General features: G+C 38.5%; 1 protein-coding gene across 1 annotated transcript in view; it reads left to right on the top strand.

Annotated features, from left to right (window-relative positions):
• The window catches only part of BBS1 (Bardet-Biedl syndrome 1), a gene marked incomplete at its 5' end in the record, with an annotated part of 26,169 nt that extends 6,757 nt beyond the window's left edge, over positions 1-19,412 (top strand). The window contains 10 exon segments of the mRNA XM_070136049.1: positions 8,951-9,178; positions 9,323-9,551; positions 9,945-10,100; positions 16,076-16,209; positions 16,329-16,463; positions 17,255-17,333; positions 17,457-17,680; positions 18,371-18,512; positions 19,140-19,223; positions 19,312-19,412. Coding sequence (XP_069992150.1) covers positions 8,951-9,178; positions 9,323-9,551; positions 9,945-10,100; positions 16,076-16,209; positions 16,329-16,463; positions 17,255-17,333; positions 17,457-17,680; positions 18,371-18,512; positions 19,140-19,223; positions 19,312-19,412 — 1,512 coding nt within the window.
• Positions 19,413-20,000: the final 588 nt, after the last annotated feature.

Below are 20,000 nucleotides of genomic sequence, written 5' to 3' on the forward strand. Positions count from 1 at the left end.
ATGTGTTTAGTCGTTACATGCAAGTTGGACCTTTAAGAAGTAAAAATAAAACCGAGGTAGTACAAGAATGCGATCTTGTTCAGATACCGATGATATAAAGTGATAAACACCACCAAGTTTCGTATCATTTGGCTAATAAATAACAGTTATTAACGAAAAACAATTTGAACAATCACAGCCTCTTTAAAATCGCACTTATCCATTGAACAAACTTGTTGAAACAATTACCACCTATAGTCTATAGCAATACCTAAAATTTGCAAAGACCGGAGTTTTAAATTTTGTTTTAGATGAGTGGGAATTTTTTTTTTTTTTTTCTAAATGCCCAGGCTTATGAACATAACGATATAATATATAGCCTACTATTACCTAAAATGATTTTTTTTTTCTAAGAACACCATCACAAATATTTTCAGCTTTTAAACAGTCCAAACCCCATTAGAAATGCTGACAAATGTTGACAAAAGTGTAGTTTTGAGATAATGGGCTCCCAAATTTTGGATTTCCCTCGATTTTTTTTTTTTTTTTTTTAATTCTAATCTCTGTGGCAATCGCTGCATTCTGTTGCATTCACATGGTATTCTGAAGTGTAGCTGGTACATGGTCCCCCCCTTTTGCAAAGTACTAGTGGCAATAACTGCAAATGATTGTAGAAATTCCCGTTTCACCGCATGGTTTGCAACGCCCAACCTGACCACATGAGGTATTTAAATGTATAAACAACTGGTGCCACTGTGATTTAGAAGTATTTCCTATCATATTACTTTTATTATATATATATACTAAACTAACATCTACAATTAGTAGTGTACCCTTTCTGTTTGATGAACGTCTGCGGTATGGTGTCATGGAGGTAGGAGCTGGCAACCTTTCTCTTTGATTTTCTGGTGGAGTTTTGTCTCCCAGAGCCCCAGTCTTGGCGATCAGCTGATGGGTAAACAGAGTTGCCAGCTAGCTACCAGAGAATTCCAAAATAAACTGAAAAAAATACGGAAAAAAAAAATTGTCAAGTAAATTTCCAGACGCTAAAATGTAACCATCGGAACGGGGGGCGGGGGGTCAGAGATTTAGTCATAACTCCTTTAATTTTACATATTTAGCAAAAATATTACGTCACGAGATTGCCAAAGCCCACTAGATTATAGATTTAAAAAAAAAATCGAGTATTTTTGAAAATTTTCGTTGCAACGGCCCCCTTAATTCAACAAGAAGAAAGGAAAGAATTTTGTCTGGTTCCAAAATCTGTGGTCGATCGCCATCTCTTGACATAAACGCCTGAACGTGCTGTTATTAGTGGTGATGATGTTAGGAAAAGCACATTAGAAGCACCATCAAAGAAGAAATCAGAACCCAAAAAGACGACAACAAGAGAAGTTCAAGTGAGAGTAAGTGAAAGCATGCCCTGCGGCACGGCAACTTTGGCGCGGGTGGCGCCGGCCGCTGTGACCTTGGTGCTCGCGGTAATGACGCGCGGCGGCGGCAGCGGCGATGAAGGTAGAGGGCCCCGCTGCGGAGGTACAGCAGGAAAACCGTTAATCGTCCCAGGCCTCATCCCGAGAATTAGAAAGAAATGGGAGAAAGAGGAAAATTGTAATGAAGAATGTTGTCATAACACAATGACCGTGCCTCTTCCAGCTGCGGTCCTGCAAAGAATGTCTGCCAATAACACTCCTAAATCATCAAATCCTTCGTTGGACCACTTGGTTGGTATTTTCTTTAAAACCACACAACAGGATTAAGCTAAATCTCTTCTGGGAATATATCAACAGCAGCCTCTAATTCGATGGGATGAGATGGGGCAAATACAATCGCCTGTCTCGGGGCTGAATATACTTGATGTAATCATGTACATGGCATCGGCCTTTCCGCTTTCACTCAAAGAAAAGGAATTATTAAGATTATTGCACAACTTTGCCCAGATACCTCTCGAGTACGTGCGCAATCCAACGACAAAATCAGCACCTGCATTTGCCTCTAAACACACAGAAAAAGATGCGCTGGAACCCTTTTTAACACCGTCTAGATGGGATATAATGCGAGGCTTTTCAGCACAAGCATCAGTCGTGGCTTGCGAATGCGCAACCATGAGCGAAAACGGTGAATTTCTCAGCCTTGCATCTTCACTTAGCAACAGCAACAGTGTTGCCAACGCGGGTGGCGATAATAATGCATCAACGCGCGCGCTCGCGACCGAGCTGCGAAAAGAAATAGTGCACTACCGTGCGCAGTACAAACATGATATTATTGTGTCATTATGGGAGACATACCAAGCCTTTCTTGCAAATCAATCAGATCAAGCATACCACCAAGATGCGGATGAAGCAATTGAAGACCTGAGCCACGCATCACAAGAAGAAACACTTCACGCCATTGATAACTATCGCAGACTTGCTTGTCTGTACAATTGACAGACCATCGGTTTTGAAATGGGATACCGACTTTAACTAAACTGCGCAGATGAAAACATGTTATGTGGGGGGGGGGGGGGGTAGTGTTCACCGTATATAGCGTGGCTGGAAGAGCAGAAGGAATACACTACCCGAACAGACACAATGGTGGCTGAATACACAAACATGTCTCGAGAAACAGCTTTGAGGATGAGCGCAGAGGAGAGCGTAAGGAACTGTGAAATTTCGATGAATGCAGTTGGCAACAATGAACACAAGCCCAACCGTATGTATCTCCTTGTATTAAGAGAGGGGAGTATTCTCCGCCCCAGACTGAGTAAGGAAACTGCAGTTTGTGTTGTTGCCAATGCTTGCGGGAAGACAGCATACGCCAGCTCTGGTGTCTTAGAAAGAGAGTATGTGCACGCAGATCTCTACAGAAGTCGAAGGCGAATGTTTTCTACCTCAATAGCGATTACAGCTGGTCGTGACCGAACGGGCACCGTGGCTATAAGAAGCGGGGATGCAGGACCTACAATTATTTATTTGATTGCTCATTTTGGACCCGGAAAATCGTTGGAGAACAATGAAATTGCCATGAAACAATTAAGATCCAGCACAGAAAGACATTATGTAGCCGGATTAACAAGTGATAAGTTGGAGGATCGTCTGAGAAAGCGAAATGAATGTCAACTATTTGTTTACACAGCTGAAAGATATGAACATTGGGGAAATTTATTTGTTGAAGAAGGAGGCAGTTGGTGTGGTTCATATGCTGTTCCCATTCAAAATTTTGCCTTGCGCTGTATGTCTTACACATTCCGGTTGTGTTAATAAATCAGAACTCGCGTCTTCAGCCAGGGCCTGACGTCTGCAATGCACAACGCACTCGCGCCTCAGACGAGGAAGACGCTGCAGTTGCTGCTGCTGTTCTCGACGATGGCGATGATGATGATGGCGACGGAAATGCAGAATGGCGCAGAAGACATCGGTCGTCTGTCGATGAGGCCCCAACAAAGCGGCGGAAGTCGGAAGAGAACTAATTGGTTTTAATCTTTATCTGTTATTTGTGATGACATAATATATACTTTTTTGTAATTAATAACCCAAGTTGTGTGCATTCTCGCTTTTATTGCTCTCTACACATTGAATATAAAATGAAGAGACAAGCAAAGAAACTCACTTGTTCTCAGGCATTCACCATGGAGACTGATAACCAATATTTATATATAACAAACAGTACTGCTTCGAGAGTTTTTTCCTCATACTTCTCACACCTTTGAAAATGCTATTGCTCCTATAATGTTGGATTCTACCTTGGATTATGAGGTTGCACTGGTCAATTTTTTACACCCTAAAAACTATTACACTATCTTCGCAAATGATGAGGATTTTGCTATTCATCTTGTATATGTATGCAATAAAGAACCTCATTCTCAGACAAAATGTATTTAAATACGTTCCGAAATTAAACGTGTTGGGTCAGATGAGAGGTGTGCAAGCATCGTTAGATTTGATAAATGATGGTATAGCCCAGACAGAAGAAATACTCGGTAAAGCTGCAATAAAGAAGAACATTCCAAACGGAAGGTTGCTTGTGCATGATTGGGAAACTGATCGCTGTCACGTGGAGACTTCATTCCACACGGGGAGAGGGAGAGGCCGGGAATGCCAGCTTCCGCCCTGATGTGGGGGATTCGTTTTTCACGGCGCATGTGTTACATGCTCGGATTTGACGAAAGTAGCATCTATCACTTGTATGTTTCTCATACACTGTCTGTTCATGAAAAGTTGAATTTATATAAGAATAATATAGGCATCAGACCGCCAAGAGCAGACGGTGGAGTGGACTTCTTGAATGTATATTCAGATATCGTTGCGCCTTGTCGATTTGCCGGTCAGCAGATTAATATTCTTGATGCCTTTGCATGGCAGGGAATGAGTGCAAAGGGGTACACGTCCCCTCTATATAAACAACTCTTAAGCAAGAGCATAAAGTCTGTGGGCGTGCACATAACAGAACAGAACGGATATCCTTTGGTGTTTGAGAAGGACCAGGCGGTTACGCTTATATTGTACATAAGACCTGCATAAACGGCTCACCTGTGCGCGTCTTTGCTTATTTTACAACTGATCGTCGTTCCGACTTGTTTGATTACTTGTAAAGAGAAGACAAAGTTATGAAATTGTCGTCATGTATGCAAGGTTTCGTTCCTCCTACTTTGGAGGAGTTTAGAACGGTTTTTGAGAGTCCAGAAGCATTGCTAAAACCTGTTCGAGGAGGGTCTTTGAGCAATATCGGCATATATAATAGTTATGAACAACATCGAAGTGGGCAGGTCTGTTTTCTTTTCTCGGCAATATCGGCAAGAGGTTAATACCATTCGTATCTAAATTGGTTAAGCCCGTGCTCTTAGATTTTGGTTCAGGTGTTATTGACGATATGAGAGAGGGGAAGGCCAGTCTAAAGTCTTCTTTGAAAAGACGGGGTGTTTAAGCAATCAGGCAGGTGGGTGCCAGAGCGATGAGGGGAGGGGGTGCGGGCAGAAAACGCAAGAGGGTAAAGAGATAAAAGATCCGACCGAGCTGTTTGAGCTATAAAAAAGATGTGTTTTCTCTGGCATAACCAGTTATAATCTTACCTTGCCCCTGTGTGGAGAAGAGGTCTGCATTGCGAGTAAATACAATGAATCAGTACAAGACACCGCTCTCATCCTATGTTGAGCGACATGTTCTCCCGAACAAACTACATATAATCGAATCAGCAATTGAGGAAAGAACGGAAGTTGACTTGCTACCGTTTAATGCAGGGATAAACGGGTCGATTATGGATAATTATGCCGAATTTTTGGTGGCCCGCAGATGACTATTTTACCAAAGCGAGTGCTAGCCAGAAAGTTAATGAAAGAGGTAAAAACTCACGGATTCCGTTTCATGTCACCATTATTGATGAATATAGCATCAATGGATATGTATCTCTTGGATAATGTGTCCATGCGAATTCGGCTCGAGTTTGCCACCGACGTTTGTTGTCAACACAACAACCCCTGCTACTTCTATGCATAATCCTGTCGTAAAAATCGATTCATGTAAACTACATCTTACTACATTGAAACCCAGAGATTCGGCAAGAGAAGCACTTTACAACGCAGCCCTCTCAGCTATGTGTTTGATAAGACACTACAAGACTTATGTCATGGTTTGTAATCAAACACAACTCGCCATCGACATGCCCTGGAATTCAACTATTCCTGAAAAGTTATTCTTATTTATGGTGGACATGAGAGCATACGCCGATTATACAATAAACCGCTTCATTTTGGACATACTCATCTGAGCAAACTTTTGGTGACTGTTAATAACACCTGTGTATAATATAAGCACGTTTCCCAATACAGTTCTCAGACTTATACTATCATACGCTGAATGCATTAGGCATCATCACATCCACTCACCAAAAATGGTTTTGTAAACGGAAAAAACAGGATGCATTAACAATTGAAAATTCTGGGTCTCAGGATCGGCGTTGAACTATCACAAGCATCTGATTCAAATATTGTTTTATACCTGGTGGGTGATACACAAGGAATTATATCGATAACGAACGCAAAGTGGTAACCGACATCAGAGCATCATGAATTGTTATGAGGTAAACAATATATGTTCGCAATTTCTTGGGAGAGGATTTGTTTTACGATGGTGTTATTTGTCAGATCAGTTGCCTGTAAGAAAAAACCGTAGTGCTTATAATTCTATGTGGTTAACATTCTTACATCACGACACAAACCATCAATAATGGGACATTATGTTTTAATTGTGAATGGAAAATATTGTATCGCCTACTTTGATTCCTATGGTGTCCAGCCGCATATTTATTCTCCGTGGATACAGGCTTTTATCGATCAGTATTCCGATAAGACCACTGCAAAGTCTTGAAAGCTTGACTTGTGAGGCTTATGCTATTTTCGTTATGTATAACATTACTTTACATGGGGTAGAGAACATTATTCAAATATTGGGCAGATATTTGTCGAATGACTTTAGATATAACGATGAAAAGATAATAGGGTTTTTGTTTTGGCATTTTAAAATGCTGAGGTGTGAGAGATTATTCTGCAATAGATCAATGAGCAAAGCAGAATGTCGAAGGTTGTACTGCACCGTTCGGTGAAAGGGATAATTATCGGTCCTTTTTCCTGGTGTCATAAAAAAAACTTTCACCTGTCCTTTTGTTCCAAAATTTTCCTTATTGCTGTCCCAGAAATAATCTCTGTAGAAGTGTATATAAACTCGCTAATCCTGGCTAAGAACATATTCTGCTTTGATCAAAGCAAGAAACACCCAAGATGGATTCTTTCGCAAACATCTGTTTTGACAAGGGTAAGTAACTTTAGGATTTTGTGTTGCCGGCTTCATGTTTATCTGTGTATTATTTGAAAACTGATTATTTCTATAGTTTGTATATATTATGATAAATTAACTCTAGTGTTTATGCACAAACTGCAATCCTATGTTTTGTTTCTCTATTTTTAGCTGTGAAGGAGTGCAAGGCTCCTGTGATTATAATGCAGAGGAGAGATGACGAGCTGCCGTCGACTGTTGGCGGTGAGTATATATATTCCGATATTTTTTAACATTAAGATTGAACTATTTTTAGGATTGTGTTGTCTGTTATTCACAGCATTAGTTTTAGGAAATATTATTTTCATGATAAAGTTGAAAATATTTTTAGGGAGTGTATTGTCCGTTATTCATAGCATATTACTTTTTTTCGCTCTCTCTTCATACCATAGGTCTGTGTAGAAATAGTGGGCTGTGTATAATTTTTGTCGGCGAGAACGGAGAAAAAAAATGACCCATTTCTCCACCTGCTGAGAACGGTGTGGCGAGCCGCCCGTCTGAAAGTTCTTCAATAGTGCAGGGCGTGAGTTCTCTCCCTAGCGCGAACCTTCACCCGTAGGAGAGCGTTTTCCGAGTTTCAGGGAACCCAGAACCAGGAAACGCAGTTGTGAAGAGTGCGATGGGGACTGTCGCCTCGCACTTCTCCTCGTTCGCCCAACCGTCACCGGGAAGCCCAGGTAGTGCTTCGCCGGCCAAGCCGAAGGCATTGCCTGTGCCTGAATATAGCCAGCAGTCTCCCCTGGCTTCTCCCATCAAGAGGCTTTGTGAGACACCGCCTGTGGCAAAACAATCGTCTGCAACGCCTCGTCTCCGCATCAACCATTCGCTGGAACAAAAACCAAAAACGGAGAGTGCACAACGCCCTCGATTAGCATCGCCCCTTTATTGTCCTCCCGGAGCATTGCCTGTGAATTCGCGGATGTCGGTATCATCGCCATGCCTCAACAGCGGCAACCGCCGCGAAGGAGACGCCTCGCAGGGATCCCCCGTCGAAACCGAGATCGTCTCATCCTACTGGAACAATGGACTATCACAAAACATGCCTCCTCCAGATCTAGTTTCCCAAATGATTGATGTAGATTTTTGGGATATGCCATAATAGATGTATCACAATACCTGTCTCCTCCCGATCAAGTTTCTCAAATGGTTTGATATGAGATTTTGGGGTATGCCATAATAAGATATAAAATCAGAAAATGATTGCTTTTATAATCCTTTGATTATGATGTTTGATATCTAATATTGCACATATACAGACTATAAATTAAAATTCAATATTGTTTTTTCCCCGTGGCTGCTAATTCTCAGTATGAGACCACAGCAGCGACAATCATTTGTGAACATGTTATGGTAATTGGGCATTAGTCTAAGTGAGCGGTCACTTACCCAGGAAGAAAGTCATTTGTTTCCCAAACGGTTCTCAACAGAAAGATACTATCTATTTGTAGTAGCTGCTGCCATTTAGAAACATGCTACAGCATTTATCACGTCTCTCATTCCATAAAGCCCTGTTCACATCTGATAACACATATGTACATGTCCTGCTTACGGAAATACTCAACCTCATTAGGCCATTAATCTCATTATGCACATGACCTCATTTCCTCATTTCCCCTCCCCCCTCCCCCCTAAAAAACACTTCCTGGTTCTGGTGTGTCCGTCCATAACTACACACACACACACACACACACACACACACACACACACACACACACACACACACACACACACATATATATATATATATATATATATATATATATATATATATATATTTATATGTATATATATTTATTTATATGTATATATATATATATATATATATATATATATATATATATATATATATACATATGTTTGTGTGTGTGTGTGTGTTTGTGTATGTGTTTATATATATACATATATATACATATACATATATACATATATATATATATATATATATATATATATATATATATATGTATATGTATATATATGTATATATATATGTATATGTATATATATGTATATATATATATATATATATATATATATATATATATATATATATATATATATTTGTGTGTGTATGTGTTTGTTTGTGTATAATCGCTAATATAAATGCATTTCGATAAGATACACTATATACCTCATTTTAACAAAACATTTTCCTGTTTCAGATGAGTCTTCCCAGCGTGCCTGTTTTCCTTTCGGTATCTGGTCTGTATGACGTTGAGTACAGGGTAATAGTGGCGTGCCGCAATGGCCACATTTACACGTTAAAGCGAGGGACCAAGGTAGGTCGGCCAACAGCAGAACTGGCATCTCAACCTATAGGTTTACTTCGACGTGACAAGAGCATCATTGTAGCCACTATGGACCAGAACCTCCACTCATATAATAATAAGGTACATGTTACTACATCTTAATAACGACAAGGTAATCATACGTTATGTAGTTAAGATTTTATTAGATTAAGTCGTGATCAATAATGCACACACCTCAACGAATTGTTCAAAATCAATTATTAATATGATTTTCGTGCTTTTAAGGGTAAACGGTTGTGGACTCTCAAACTGCCTGCTCCTGTGATGTGCATGGAGACGTTAGAAATTCGCACTTTAGGCCTCAAACTGACAGGCCTTGGTATGTCAGATCATAGAGTACTAATCTATCGTGATAAACATTTGGTGGACACCATTTACACAGAAGACAGTGTAGCAGCCATGAAATTTGGTCGCTTTGGACGGGAAGATAACACTCTTATACTTGTGCTGAAAGGTAAATCTCCACGTCTTTTTACTTGTACAAAAGAGAATAACTTTTTGAAATAATGGCAGTGGCTTAAAATCCTACATATAAGATTCGAAATAATATTATTTGGACTTTGGTGTGCTCAGGGATCATTTTCTTTAATACTTTTCTTGTTTCCGCCGAGAGTATACTTTTCAGTATACTTCGTATTAGGACATGATTAACTATCACATGGGGCTCAATCCCCATGTTATTGTCCCTGTAAAAATAAAATAGCATGAATATTTTATAAATTGATATGAAGCTGTATGCAGTTAAAAAAATAATTGATACTACCCTGTAGAGTCAAAGAGAGCAATAAACATAGGAACCAAGTTCTGAAAGGATACGAAATAAACTTACCAATCTTCTACATTATAGGTGGAGGTATGCTTGTTAAAATCCTAAAGAGGACAGCTCGGTTTGACTTGGATGACATGCAAGGGCCTGCTCAGGTTCAGTCCCTGAAACTCAACATCCCTAAAAAGACCAAGCTATTCGTTGATCAGACCATGCGTGAGCGAGAGAATTCAGTCTGTAAGTATATTATGTACATATATAGTTATATGACCCCCTCCACCCAATCCCATGCCCACTCTTGTTGTGTGGGATTAAGCAACATTCACACTAGTCTTGTCAGTCTAGGGATCCCTGGACAGCCATGCGAAGGCTACAGAATCTACACTGTGCCCTCTCTGTAGAGAAAGTTCGCCCCAGAAAAGGCTTCAACAGCCTCTTTGATGAACTACACATCGAAGATAGTTGTGGATTCTGTGAATATCAATCACATGCCAAGTGAACATTTTCAAGAAAGAAGACACTAAACTTAGAAACTTAGCCAATCAGCTCATTTTCTTTTCTTAATCATCAAATTATCAATAATCAAACCCATGACAGCTACCCGATACTCTGGACTGATAAAATCAAAAGTTGGGGGAAGCTATAGCTATTATTGACATTAAGTGGAATGTTTTTAAGCTTTGATCATGGCACAGCCTCACTGGCCACTGTACGTTTCTTATTGATTTCATCCATTATTGCTATTTTGAACTATCTAAAATAAGGCGTAAATAGTGTCTGAAATGAGCTCCATGTCTTCAGCGTGTATTCCCTTGATCAGACGAAAGCTTCTCTGGATAATCTTTAAAATTTCAGTGAGGTATGATTGTTAATTATAATATATATTACTTATTTCAATAGTATAATTATACTTATCACGATGTAATAACTATCGTTTGGACAATCAAGTGATAGGTTTCCCTGCAATTATGCTAGTTTTTGTTTTGGCATTGTCTTTCCCTCTTTAACTGGGGCGAAAGACCAGCACAGAGGTTCTCGCTCAGTGCTGCTCTATGCAGGGATTTTCATCTCGGTTCCATTTACAGTGGAAAAGTATCCCGCTCTGTAAAGAGATTCCAGGACAGAATAAATTACTGTGAGACTGAGCCCTCGGGCTCAACCAATTTTGTATGGTATTTTCTTCTCTTTCCCTTTTCCTTATCCGGGAGCCATGGGCACAGTATTTCTCTGTATAGTTATCTAGACCTTACCCCTCATGGGGACCCTAAGAGGGAACCATTCCTCCTTCCCACATACTCCAGTCGCACCATGAAAAAAGTGTGCAAAAAAAAAAAATAAAAGTTTGAAAGAATAGGGCGGGAAGGAAGAGTGGGGATAGAGGAAGGATAGGGAGGAGGAAAAGAATTTTAGGAAGAAGGAGCCGGGGCTTCACCCAGCCTGCGGGGTAAGCTTGAAGTAATAGTTGGAGTGGGTTTTACTAGGAGCACTGAGGCTTGCCCCTTTATCAACGAGCCCCACTGCCATTAACTTGTCTAGTTGCCTGAACCTGGGCTTTCCTTTAATCGAAGCTCAGAATACTTCTACCAATTCCTCCTCCTCAATACCTCCTGTCAGTCCAGTTCATTCCAAAGCAAATACACCGCCACTGTATCCTCATCCTCCACAGTCTTCTTCATTTTCAACCCCCCCCCCTTCCTTGTTACTACTTTGACCCTTGCTGTCCTCCTCCCTGCTGTACTACCTCACTCAACATCACTCCCTCTTCCTCCTGCCGTCGTCCTTCAACTACTTCAACCTCTACAATTTTTTTGAGTACTCTTCAGCCCAGCTATGTGGGATCATTTTTTTTTTATTCCCCTAGCAGCCCTTTACTCGGACAGTACTCTCCTATTTCAACTGTCAAAAACAAGCTTGCAAAGTTTCCAATTGTTCATGCCTCGTCACAGTTACATCTGAGCCCCAAGTTTGTGTATTTTCTATCCTGACTTATCTCATTGACAAACCCATTCCTGTCCAACCTCACTTTTCTCCTAATACTTGAACTGGAACTGTTTCCATCTCCCCAGTCAATGACAAGGCTTTGTCAGTCTGTTAACGACCTGTTTGCCTGCTTCATTGACTATGATGCAACATATACAGTGCTACACTATTGCCCCTACCGGCCGACGAAGGTCATACACCAATAATGCCAAAATTGCCTATTGTAGACATAACCACCATGAAGTTTGTATCGGTGGAGAGTCCTGCGCTTTCCAACCATGTAGAGCCCTCCCCCATTAATGTCATAAATTACTTTGAAAATTGAATTTCATAGCTTCTATTTTAGCTAATGTTCATTCATTGGCACACACACACACACACACCTCGTGCCTTGTTTCTTTATTGGATATTAAATTAACCGCCAAACAATTGGCCAATGAAATCATGACACTGGCCGTGACGTCACAGGTGACATAACAGGAAGAGTTTGGGTACGAGGGACCACGCGCATGCGCAGTGGAGAATTTGGTCAGTATTCCCCTCAGCGATCGTGTGAATCTCACCTCCTTTTAATATTAGTTTTATTTACTTTGAGGATTAAATAACACGAGACAAGTTCATTTAATGAAAAGTGATCATTTATTGAATATCTTCAAGGTTGTAAGGTTCGTTTTCATGATTCTTTGGTGACGTCTTTCTCCAATATTACTAATGTTTCTACATCCCCCACCCCCATTTATCTCTGCCTCCTACTTCTACACTTCCTTTATGTATATAGGCATGTGTGTGTGTGTGTGTGTGTGTGTGTGTGTGTGTGTGTGTGTGTGTGTGTGTGTGTGTGTGTGTGTGTGTGTGTGTGTGTGTGTGTGTACGTGTCTGTATGTGTGTATGTGTAAGTGTATATGTATATGTATATATATATATATATATGTATATATATGTATATATATGTATATATATGTATATATATGTATATATATATATATATATATATATATATATATATATATATATATATATATACTGTACATAGGGGGTCTTCGCCTTACGACCGACATCCGCGCCTACGAAGGCTTCGTAACCCGAATTTTGACGTAAGCCGGAATAACCCTAAATGCAGTACATGTACATCCGTGCATATATAATGCAGTATGTATACATGTATTAATATCATAATCTAAAACTTAACAGGCCATATCTATGAAGTACATGAAAACATAACAAGGGCTAAAGGAATGCATGGAAGACAAACTGTAAATACTGTACATTAATTATATGTATATATATATGTATATATATATATATATATATATATATATATATATATATATATATATATATATATATATATATATTATGTGTGTGTGTATGTGTGCGTACATGTGTGCGTGTGTGTGTTTATATATGTATATATATATATATATATATATATATATATATATATATATATATATAAATGTGTATAAATATAAATATGTCCGTGTAGAGATATATATTGATATTGTATAAATATATATATATATATATAGATAGATAGATAGATAGATATAGATATATAGATATATGTATATACATATATATATATATATATATATATATATATACATATATATATATATACAGAGAGAGAGAGAGAGAGAGAGAGATTATGTATATTTTATATAATCATATATAATATATAGATACATACATACATATATATATATATATGTATATATATATATAATGTATATATATTATATATATATATATGTATATATATATATATATATATATATATATCTATATATATATATATATATATGTATGTGTGTGTGTTTGTGTTTGTGTGCGCGCCCGTGTGTGTGTGTGTGTGTGTGCGGGTGTGTGTGTGTGTGTGTGTGTATGTATGCATGTATGTATGTATGTATATATATTATATATATATATATATATATTATTTGTATGTATATGTATATCTATATCTATCTATCTGTCTATCTATCTATCTATCTATCTATCTATCTATCTATCTATCTATCTATCTATCTATCTATATATATATATATATATATATATATATATATATATATGTATATATATGTATGTATATATTTATATATATATATATTATATATATATATGTATACATTATATATTATATATATATATATATATATATTATATATATATATGCATATAATTCTATATGTGTGTGTTTATGTATATATATATATATATATATATATATATATATATATATATGATTGTTATATATAATACGCATATGTATATATACATTTGTATATATATATATATATATATATATATATATATATATATATATATATATATATATATATATATATGTATGTGTGTGTGTATGTGTGCGTGTGTGTGTGTGTGTGCGTGTGTGTGTGTTTGTGTGCGAGTGTGTGTGTATGTTTGTGTATTTGTGCTTGTGTGTGTGCAAGCGCGTGTGTTTGTGTGTGCGCGCCCGTGTATGTTTTTGTGCGAGTGTGTGTGTGTGTGTGTGTGTGTGTGTGTGTGTGTGTGTGTGTGTGTGTGTGTGTGTGTGTGCGCGCGCGTGTGTGTTTGTGTTAGTGTGCGCGCCCGTGTGTGTATGTATGTGTGTATGTGTGTGTGTGTGTGTGTGTGTGTGTGTGTGTGTGTGTGTGTGTGTGTGTGTGTGTGTGTGTGTGTGGACAGTGGACATCGTAGAGTTATTGGGGCTCTTTCAGTCTTATACAAGATTGTAACGATAGTTCACATCCCCTGTATAATTTTTTACCTGATTTTTATAAATCTGCAAGAATTACCAGAAGTTCAGTGACATTTGATGTAAGTCGATCGTCTACAAGTCAGTTTTCAAGATGCTTTTTTACTGCAATTTGTAGACGTTGGAATAGATTGCCTTCAGAGATTGTAACTTCTCCGACTCTTGATAAATTTAAAAGATCAGCTATGTTTTTCTTATGTAAACAAACTTTCTATTCTTTCATTCCTTCTTTTTCATTGTGGCTTACTATAATAATAATACCAGTTATAATAATAATAATAATAATAATAATAATAATACCAGTTGGTAGTCCAAGTTTCGCTCCCCTACAGCAGAAATGACAGAGTCAGCGCCTTGAGCTTTGTCCTTCTGTACCAGTACCTGTATTGCCATTTCCAAAAACTCCTGTTGAGCGAGTTTTTGGCTCCTGCTGCGTTGACTGAGTCGTTGACTGCCGTGTATGACTTTGGTGTGCATACATATATGTATGTATGAACATACAGTTTCCAAGGTTATTCAGCAAAACAAGAGTTGTTTTCATCATTACCCTTTGGAAAGGAGCAGAGGAGGTTGCAGGGTTTGATTTTGATTGAAAGAAGAAATACAAGGCACGTAGACGAGTAGATAAACTTTCAATATGCTCTCATAGATGGTATGGTAGATATGATTCGATTGTGATGTATACATCCTATAAATAAGTAAAAGAAAAAAATGAATAGATAAATAAAAAATAACGCATGTGCACGCATGCACGTTCAGATACTTAAGCATACATGCACTAGAGGCCATGGGAAATCGCATTTACAAAATGTCTTTTCAGATGAACATTCACGTAAATGTAGATACGTACACATGCGCACACACATGCATACAAGTTTACACGCACATGTATTAATTACACATGCAGGTGCATATGTGCATATATATATATGTGTGTTCATGTAATATATACACATGTGATTGTACATACACATTTGATTATGCATGATGCACATGAGGGTTGTTTCTATATAAGGTTTTATCTAGGGAACAAAGGTAGATATTGACTTGATTCCTAGGAGGCTTTGAATATGAATTAATTTTCGGCAATTCAAATACTGACGTGCGCAGGAATACGTCACCCCCTCAATTTCTGCAGGCGGGAAGAAGGAAGAGGTACAGGCATAGAGGCGTGTATTGCTTGTTATGTAATAATAACTAGTAATTGAATAGAGTGATACTAAGCCCTAGAGCGCCACTGAGTCGGTCATTTATAAAGAATGTAACAATAATGATCTTTGAAATCCAACATGATTTTCTAAGCCATTCATGAAGCTGAATATGATATTATGCTGTCTTAGACCACCTTAATATTCTGATACGGATCTCTTTGAATTAAGGTTGATATACTGATTACACTAATACTTGCAACACGTACTTCTTTCTAAAGAATATTAAGCCACGCCAGTGTGGTAATCATTTATTTTCATTTCAGTGATGCACAGAGTGTTCCAGCATGATCTTTATCGACTGCGTCTGAACACAGCCCGGGCTTATGTAGAGGCGCTAGAGACAAGTAGCAATCCTGTGTGTCTCTCCCAAACAGAACCATTGAAACTCTCGGCACAGGTAAGTGGGGCCTCGTTCTGCCAGGATACTTAAACATAAAATGTTTGTATAATGATATTGTATTTACTTGTTCTCATCATTGAACTGTGATTAAACACCTTACCTTGTTTTAAAATCAGGTGTTAGGCCTTGGCCCTACGTTCAAATTGAGAGTTGAACTTCAAAATACCTCTTCATCATCCCCATCTCTACAGTTGGCTGTGATTTTCCATTGCGATGACAGAATCTACAGTGTCAACAGATCATATATTCAGGTGGGTGCATGAAGATGTATTCTTTCATAAAAAGTGTGTGTGTGTGTGTGTGTGTGTGTGTGTGTGTGTGTGTGTGTGTGTGTGTGTGTGTGTGTGTGTGTGTGTGTGTGTGTGTGTGTGAATACACACACACACACACACACATATATATACATACATAATATATATATATATAATGTATTTTTAAGTGTATGTAAATATGTGAATATGTATTATATATCTATATCTATATCTATATCTATCTATCTATCTATCTCTCTCTCTCTCTCTCTCTCTCTCTCTCTCTCTCTCTCTCTCTATATATATATATATATATATATATATATATATATATGCATACATATATATATATATACATATATATATACATACATATATATATATATATATATATATATATATATATATATATATACATATAATATTACATTTTCATATTTGAAATGATTTTTTTCACTTGCTTGTGAAAAAAAACAAACTACCCAGCTGCGGTTTCATTCCCATATTTAACAATTTGAAATCGTATTCCGCTTCATAAACCTGCTATTAGAGGTGTTGGTAACCCTGCTCTCCCGCGCATTGCGCAGCGTTGCCGATGTGTATTATTTGCGTCTGCTATGCGAACCGAAAAAGAGCGGGAAGGAAGCACTGCGAACTTGCGGACCACAGTTCGCATCTCTGTGAACTAATGGTTAATGTCGAAAATAAAATGCCATTATTGTTTGATTTTATTTCTTTATTCATCTATTTCTATATTACATTACCATAAACTTGTGTAACGTATATTTCAGCCAATTAAAAGAAAATGGAGTTCCCAATACACGACAATCACTAAGCATTTCTCAACTTTCCAGAATATTAGTATTGTTCGTATTGTAGGCAATTGCATTATCGCATTTTCATACTATGTAAAACAAACTAAACTAGGATAACAGTCTTGATAGAGTGACAGTGAATATGCGAATATATGCTAAATGTATTGCTTTTCTTTAGTCCAGATTTTAACATGGCCCTTAGGAGGAAATAATTCTGCGATGCCTGGCTGGAACAAGACTTTAACAGACATTGGCTCGAACATGTGGATGATGATCCTCATGAAGCAAGGTGCAAGCTGTGCAGGGCAACTTGTTTCTTCCCCTTTCCTTCTCTTCTTCATCACCTTCTGTCCTCGTTTTAAGTGTGACACCCATGCTGAAAGGATGAAAGGCTGGCTTTGTGTCAGTCCTGAACTTCCTTCGTACTTTTTTAACTATGGCGTTAAGGCGCCATATCTCCTTAAGGCGCCTTAATTTACGGCCAGCGATCTTACGGCCCATGCACAGAGCAAGGAACCCGCCATATTGGCGCGAGTTAAAGCGCCCTCGGTTAAGGCAGGGGGAAAGCAGTCTTAGTGAGCTACGGCGAAGCATAAATCACATTTTCAGCCCTAGAACAATTAATACATTACAATTTGTAATTTACTCAATTATAGTGTCATTAGGTGTACATAAACCAATTGTGGACTACTAGATAAGGCAACAAGTGTAGTATTCCAACATAACTGATTTGCTTTCCACGATAGATGGAACCACACACCGTTTTTGGGGTGAACAGAATAATTTTGAAATAGCTTTCGTCGTGTTCCGAGCGAATCTAGCGTTCATTTCCTTCGCAAACGAAGTATAGCTACGATATCGGCCCCGATAGCTGGGGAGGGCATGATACATATCAGTTAATTTGGGAGGTAATTTCGAGATATATCGGTAGAATACTAGCAAACATAGTATATTGACACATTTCTTTTGCTACGTGATGACCTATTCCATATCTTATTGGTTCTATTGAACGTCTATGTTCACATCACGTTCACGCTCGAATCTAATTGGCTCATATGATTTCCCTTGTCCACGTCATCCGCTACAATTCAGTCTGATTTTCCGTCACTCTTAACTACTTTTTGCCATTTGTCACGGCGTAGGAGGCGTAAGCTTATTGCGGCTCCTGGAAATCGTAAATTTTATACCTTCTATATCACCGTTTTTATCAATTTGCGCAGAAAATGGTATAGAGGCAAATTCTTAGAATGATGTGTACTACCACGGGGTAAGATCAGAATCATTAAATTAGGTGTGGGGTTGCATTTTCAGTAATACCAATTTTGTTAAGAAGTTATATCATGCCACGGGCTGGACACAGCGTTGTGTTTACAAAATCAGCTGATTGGCATTTACGGCTTGTGATACCCTAAGAACCGCCTGAAACGGCAGCTGTGATTGGCCACCTAAGATCCGACGCCTGAAGTGATTTGCGGCGCTGCGGGACTTGAGGCAATGCTAAGGCGCCTTAAAAAACGTTTGAGCATACGAAGCTAAGTCCGAGATACGGCGCCTTTGACGGGCCTAACTTAGGTCGCCGCAGGACGGTTAAGGCCTCCAGCGCGCCTTAACTTACGGCTCTTTTGAGAATCCGGCCCCTGTACAACATTTGACATCTAATATATATTGTTGATACATTACGTTTTTCACCAGAATACTTTATCATAGATTTTTTTTTTTCAATAAATAACTAGATAGAAGCTAGGCGCAAGGGATGTAGAAAGTCATTTACAGATTTGCCTATATTTATTTGGATATGCACATCTGCCACATTTTTTTTCGTAAGTTTACCCAAAAATGTTCGTAGTTTTCTTTGTTTCAGAAAACGGTTATGCAAACCAAAGCCCGCGAGCCAAATGGCAACACTGGCATTATGCTCGTCATTCATTCTTGAGACATGGAGGATGTGAGTATAAGAAACAGGTTACTGAAAATAATTCATTTTAGTATGAAAATGTAATTTTTCATATACAACCTGCTTCTTATACTAGCAGATTCCCACACTTTCAGTGGTGGGCATGTCTTGTGTACGGAATACGGCGAGGGTGAAAAGTCCACTTTAAAATTTGCCACTCACCATCATGAGTTCCTATGACAAGGAAGAGGTATGGAGGACAGCGCTAAGCGTATGCAAAACCTCATTGACCTCGAATTGGCTATTTTGAATGGCATGAATGATCCCAGAGTAAAAATGTCTAATTCCTGCTTCTCAAAGTCTTTCAAGAAATGGTTTGCGAATGCTGAACAGGTCTTTCAGCAGGATGCCTTCAGAATGGAAGCACTTAGGCTATTCTTCCATAGAAGCAAGGAGATGACTATGCCCCAAATGTCATAAGCTAATACCCTGATAAATGGGCATAAAGTATTCCCTGGGAATGAAGCTAATGTCCGTCTCTGTTTCTGGAAGATAAGACAGTAACAGGTCCTCCCTTTGCTTGGTAATGGTACAGGAAAGGACCTGAAGTTCTCCGACCAACTTAGCTATGGCTAGTGGTTTTAAGAAATGTGTCGTTTTGGTTGCATCTCTCATAGAGAAGATATGCAAGTGTCCAAAGGGTGGACAAGTTAAGGCCTTCAGACTCTGCTATGTCCCTCATTCCATGCTCCTCCGTAAAAATGTTTCTGAAGACTTCAGGTGTTCCAGTGAAATGCGTGTTCCATGTGTGACAGTGCACAGGAGGGA

Source organism: Penaeus vannamei, chromosome 2 (genome assembly GCF_042767895.1).
Source record: "Penaeus vannamei isolate JL-2024 chromosome 2, ASM4276789v1, whole genome shotgun sequence".
In the NCBI taxonomy this organism is placed as follows: domain Eukaryota; kingdom Metazoa; phylum Arthropoda; class Malacostraca; order Decapoda; family Penaeidae; genus Penaeus; species Penaeus vannamei.